The sequence below is a fragment of the Cetorhinus maximus genome, unplaced genomic scaffold, assembly GCF_964194155.1.
Source record: "Cetorhinus maximus unplaced genomic scaffold, sCetMax3.hap1.1 HAP1_SCAFFOLD_1617, whole genome shotgun sequence".
In the NCBI taxonomy this organism is placed as follows: domain Eukaryota; kingdom Metazoa; phylum Chordata; class Chondrichthyes; order Lamniformes; family Cetorhinidae; genus Cetorhinus; species Cetorhinus maximus.
Window position 1 is genome coordinate 34,606 of NW_027597557.1, and position 6,000 is coordinate 40,605.

Below are 6,000 nucleotides of genomic sequence, written 5' to 3' on the forward strand. Positions count from 1 at the left end.
AGGGTTCCTGCTCCCGGTCACTGTCCAGTGAGTCCTGGGTTAGGGAGGGTTCCTGCTCCCGGTCACTGTCCAGTGAGCCCTGGGTTAGGGGGGGTTCCTGCTCCCGATCACTGTCCAGTGAGTCCTGGGTTAGGGAGGGTTCCTGCTCCCGGTCACTGTCCAGTGAGTCCTGGGTTAGGGGGGGTTCCTGCTCCCGATCACTGTCCAGTGAGTCCTGGGTTAGGGGGGGTTCCTGCTCCCGGTCACTGTCCAGTGAGCCCTGGGTTAGGGAGGGTTCCTGCTCCCGGTCACTGTCCAGTGAGTCCTGGGTTAGGGAGGGTTCCTGCTCCCGGTCACTGTCCAGTGAGCCCTGGGTTAGGGAGGGTTCCTGCTCCCGGTCACTGTCCAGTGAGCCCTGGGTTAGGGAGGGTTCCTGCTCCCGGTCACTGTCCAGTGAGCCCTGGGTTAGGGAGGGTTCCTGCTCCCGGTCACTGTCCAGTGAGCTCTGGTTAGGGAGGGTTCCTGCTCCCGGTCAGTGTCCAGTGAGCCCTGGGTCAGGGAGGGTTCCTGCTCCCGGTCACTGTCCAGTGAGCCCTGGGTTAGGGAGGGTTCCTGCTCCCGGTCACTGTCCAGTGAGCCTTGGGTTAGGGAGGGTTCCTGCTTCTGATCACTGTCCAGTGAGCCCTGGGTCAGGGAGGGTTCCTGCTCCCGGTCACTGTCCAGTGAGACCTGGTTTAGGGAGGGTTCCTGCTTCTGATCACTGTCCAGTGAGCCCTGGGTTAGGGAGGGTTCCTGCTCCCGGTCACTGTCCAGTGAGCCCTGGGTTAGGGAGGGTCCCTGCTCCTGGTCACTGTCCAGTGAGCCCTGAAATCCATGAGCACTGAATGCTGGCATTACTCCGCAATGCACATGCAGCAGAATATCCTTTTGTCTGGGTTCACATCTGGAAAATGGCCCATCACGGTGTGGGGGTGTAGAGAGTGGGTGGCATTTTTGGAACTGTAGGGGTTCAACCTTCAGGTGGGCGATGAAAAAACTCGGCTCATTCACATTGTCATGGGGCGAGGGAGAGAACGTCAAATTGAAAACAAATCAGATCTCAATTCATTGAGTCTCAGGGCTTTGCACTGATTGGTGCACTGAACGCCCAATGAAATTGTAGCACCAATCCCAGAGTGCTGACTGTGGGGGCTTTGCTTGTGATGACGTTACTGTTACCTCACCTGGGCGGTATATAAACCCGGTAAAACGCGGGGCTGGAGGTGGTCAGAGCCGATATACAGAGAAGCTCGCCTCTCACTCAACTCACAGGACCTGACGAGAGTTTACATATTGTTATCGTCTCCGACTACAAAGCAAGAAAATCACTGCTCGAGATGTCAAGATCACAGGCTCAAGTCCTCCTCACTCTGATCTCTGTCGCTCTGCTGTTGCTGAGGGGATCGGGAACAGCCAGAGGGGAGGGTCTGCCAGACATCTTACAGGAGAGGAACCCCAAGGGGAAAGAGGTAAGGGAGACCCTGTGATAAAATCTCCATCGTATCCCACAAACATAGATTAACCCCACACACTCATTTCTGCACTCTCATTTAATCCCACTAAGATCCAGCTCTTAGAATAACTTAATGGCTCGTTTTGTTCACCTTATTGCGAAATTCTGCCTGTATTTATTTTTAAAGTGTTCTAGAGCTGAAACATGGGAGGGAGCTGGATTAACATCAGTAGAGACACAGTCAGTAACACAGGGCGCTGGGGAGAGGGGAGTTACTGAGTGACAGTCGGAGGGAGCTGGATTAACATCAGTAAGAGACACAGTCAGTAACACAGGGCGCTGGAGAGAGGGGAGTTACTGAGTGACAGTCTGATGAAGCTGGATTAACATCAGTAGAGACACAGTCAGTAACACAGGAAGCTGGGGGAGAGGAGTTACTGAGTGACAGTCTGAGGGAGCTGGATTAACATCAGTAGAGATACAGTCAGTAACACAGGGAGCTGGGGGAGAGGAGTTACTGAGTGACAGTCTGAGGGAGCTGGATTAACATCAGTAGAGATACAGTCAGTAACACAGGGCACTGGGGAGAGAGGGGTTATTGAGTGACCATGTGAGGCAGCTGGATTAACATCAGTAGAGACAGTCAGTAACAAAGGGCGCTGGGGAGAGGGGAGTTACTGAGTGACAGTCTGAGGGAGCTGGATTAATATCAGCAGAGATACAGTCAGTAAGAAATACGAGTGAGTGTGAAATTATCTGGTCTTTAATAGCCACATTGTGAGAACCAAGTTTGAGAAGAGTACAAGACAGGATGGGATAAACCAGGAGGCAGTGAATACATGATGCGCAGTCTGTGGTTTGGATTGCTGGGCATAGGAGTGAGGATTCCAATTACCCCGGGAAGTATTGGGTAGACCAGGGGACACTCTGATGAATCTCAATTCCAACACAAGCATGGAGGGAGCAGAAAGCAAGTGTGGGGTGGGAAATTTGGAAATGCATATGTGAGAAAGGAAAGATTCAGGGGAAGGAGGGGAATCAGAGTGACACTGAAGAAGATGAGCAGGAGTTGGGATGAAAGGAGAAGATTTCAGAAACCAATGAGTTTAGGTTCTGGCTTTATTACTCAACCTCATTACCATATGGCATTGGCTGTGAGTTAGGGAGCAACAAGCACTCTCTCTATATCGCGTCTCTAAGGCAGAAGGTTGTGAATTTAGGACACGCTCCAGAGACCTAAGCACAAAACCCAGACTGACAGTCTCAGTGCAGTACTGAGGGAGTGCCGCACTGTCGGAGGGTCAGTACTGAGGGAGCGCCGCACTGTCAGAGGGTCAGTACTGAGGGAGTGCCGCACTGTCGGAGGGTCAGTACTGAGGGAGTGCTGCACTGTCAGAGGGTCAGTACTGAGGGAGTGCCGCACTGTCGGAGGGTCAGCACTGAGGGAGTGCCACACTGTCGGAGGGTCAGTGCTGAGGGAGTGCCGCACTGTTGGAGGGTCAGTACTGAGGGAGTGCCGCACTGTCGGAGGGTCAGTACTGAGGGAGTGCCGCACTGTCGGAGGGTCAGTACTGATGGAGCGCCGTGCTGTCAGAGGCTCAGTACTGAGGGAGTGCCACACTGTCGGAGGGTCAGTACTGAGGGAGTGCCGCACTGTGGGAGGGTCAGTACTGAGGGAGAGCCGCACTGTCGGACGGTCAGTACTGAGGGAGCGCCGCACTGTCAGAGGGTCAGTACTGAGGGAACTCCGCACTGTCTTTGGGATGAGCACTAAATCAAGGCCCTATCTTCTCCCTCAGATTGACCCCAGGGCCAGTGTTTGAAGAAGAGCCGGAATGGTGGGGGAGCTCTCCCTCCGGTGTCCTGGGGGCCAATATATACCCCTCGTCCAATATCACTTAATGAAAAAAAAAAACCCCCAGAGGATCTGGGTCGTTGCCACATTGCTGTTTGTGGGATCTTGCTGTGCGCTGATGGGGGTGGGCTGCCGCGCTTTCTACATTACAACAACGGCTAATAGAGAAAGATTTAAAAAAAGGTACTGCGTTGGGTGCCTGGTGTTTTGTGCCGGGGGTGGGGTTGGAGGGGAGAGAAGCACCCTGAGGTTGTGGGGAGGCGCTACAGAAATGCCAATCTGTTGTTGTTGTTGTTGTTGTTGTTTTTTGTCCTGCAGGATCTGTCCAGGGTCATGGTGCTGAAACTAGTCTCGGAGCTGCTGCGGGCCGAGCACAAGGCGCTGCCCGGCCCCGAGAGGCGGGAGGCGGCCCTGGGCGACCTGTTTCGCCGGTGGAGCTCCCCGCGGGACCGCAAAGCCGGCTGCAAGAACTTCTTCTGGAAAACCTTCACCTCTTGCTAACTCGGCCGAGGAGAGAGAGGGGTCAAAGATGTTCCCCGGCGCCCACAAGCCGCTGTGGACTCCAGAGAGGAGGCGAAATACACCAGCTTCGAACCCAGTGCAAGAGAAACAATAACAGATTCTTCATCAAGCTTTTAAAATCCAGTCCCCCTGTATCCCTCCCTCCCTTTGGAGATTGTTTTTAAACTTGGATTGTGACAGTATTGAGAAAAAATAAACTTTTCCTGTGTGTTTACCCACGGTGTTTGTAAACGATTGACCCATTTATTCTGTAAGCTCTCGCACAATAAAATGTCTTTTCCCTCTCCCCACTCCCTCTTCTTGCTTCTCCAAGACTGATGTGTTCATTGTTTTGTGTCTCTGACAGGCAGCCTGTGACATAACCCTTTGCCCCCCTCCCCCCCACCCCCAGAGCCCCCCTCATACCTTCGGTTAACAAAAAAAATCCATCAATCTCAGATTTTAAATGAATCGATCCAGCCTCGATGGCCCTTATGCGGAAGGGAGTTCCAAACTTCTGCCCCACTTTGTATGTGGGAGGTGTTTCACTCCTGAAGGATCTGCCTCTGATGTTTAGACCCTGCCCCCTAGTTCTAGACTCCCCCCCACCACCAACCAGCGGAAATAGTTTATCCCCATCAGTTCCCCTGACTAGTTTGAAAACTTTGACAAAAAAAATCAACCCTTAACCTTCTACATGCCAGGGAATACAACCCATTTTTGTGTAATCTCTCATTGTAACTTAACCCCCATTCTGGTGAACCCAATATCGTATGAACCCATACTTACATCATGGTTAGCTTTCTCAACAGAGAGCCAGGATAAAATATCAGAGGCACATGAACCTTCTTGTGACCCAACACTGCCACAAGTTCCAACACAGTTAGTTCCAAGTCTACCCAAGGGATCAAACCCCATGCTGTTTGAACTGGTCTGATCCACATTGGCCATCCAGCCAACTGCCCCCACCCCCCAGGAGTCCTGGAACCAGGCATGTTGTAGCCTAGAGTAGAGGCTTCAGTTTCTTCCCATCACACGGCTGACCAGGAATCTCTCCTGCTCGTACTGCCTGTCACTGGCGTGTGTTGGAAGGGTTTAACAAGTTATGAACATGCCTCATGCATGGGCCATCAAGTCCTGGGGTGAGACTGGAACCCAGGTCTATCTGGCTCAGAGGCAGGGACACTACCTACTGCACCACAGGACCTCTACACCCTCAGAAACTAAAGATACACAAATCCCCCAGCACCTGACCATTTTCACCACTGGTCATTCAAAAGGATGAATTGCAGATGTTCCCACATCACGATTTCTCCAAGACTACGGAATTGTAACCTTGGGTTGGAAAATTCCCAACGTCACTGCTTTATTTAAGGGGATGGGAGAGGTAAACTCGGAGAGGTCATTCGTGGAAGGTCAGTTTTTGGGGGAGTGAGGTTCATGTTACATGCAACAGAGTGACTGAGTGTACCAGGAAAATCTCAGCTCATCAGAGAGAGCCAGATTGAATTTGTAATGGGTCGCTCATGTCAAATAAACCCAGCTGACTTTTTCGAAGATGTCACTGAAGCCATAAATAAGGGAGTGTCTATGGATGTTACTTATACATAGACTTCCAGAAGCCATGGATGTTACTTATACATAGACATCCAGAAGGTCCCACACAAGAAACTGCTATCGAGAAGAACACAGGGAATTGGGGGTGGGGTGGGGAAGCAACCATGTGACATGGCAAGTGAGTTGGGTTCAGAGGTAGGAGACAGAGGATAGAGAGAACAGGTAACGAATTGGCAGGATGTGACCAGCGATGTCCCATTCCCCACCCCACACCCACTGAGGCCTCAGCTTTTCATTATATTTCAAAATGTCTTGGATGAAGGAGCCGGGAAATCCAAGCTGGCTGACAACACAATATTAGGTGGCGCAGTGAGTGGTGTAGAAAGTTGCAACGGGAAATAATACATCATTTAAAAAGGCTAATGGAATGTTGGTCTTTATCTCAAAGGGGACTAGGATACCAAGAGGAAAAAAGTGATGCTCCAGTTGTACAGAGCCTTGGCCAGACCCTATCAGGTGTAACTAGGTTCAGTTCTGGGTCCCACACCTCAGGGAGGAGATATTGAACTTTGAGGGGAAGCAACTCAGATTCATCAGGAACATACTGGGGCTAAAA

At 51.6% G+C, this 6,000-nt stretch overlaps 1 protein-coding gene across 1 annotated transcript; it reads left to right on the forward strand.

Annotated features, from left to right (window-relative positions):
* Positions 1-1,262: 1,262 nt before the first annotated feature.
* LOC144676455 (somatostatin-1A-like) lies at positions 1,263-3,831 on the forward strand. Its single transcript, XM_078536870.1, has 2 exons — positions 1,263-1,487; positions 3,645-3,831. The coding sequence occupies exons 1-2, from the start codon at positions 1,356-1,358 to the stop codon at positions 3,825-3,827; spliced, it is 315 nt and encodes a 104-aa protein (XP_078392996.1). The 5' UTR covers positions 1,263-1,355; the 3' UTR covers positions 3,828-3,831.
* Positions 3,832-6,000: the final 2,169 nt, after the last annotated feature.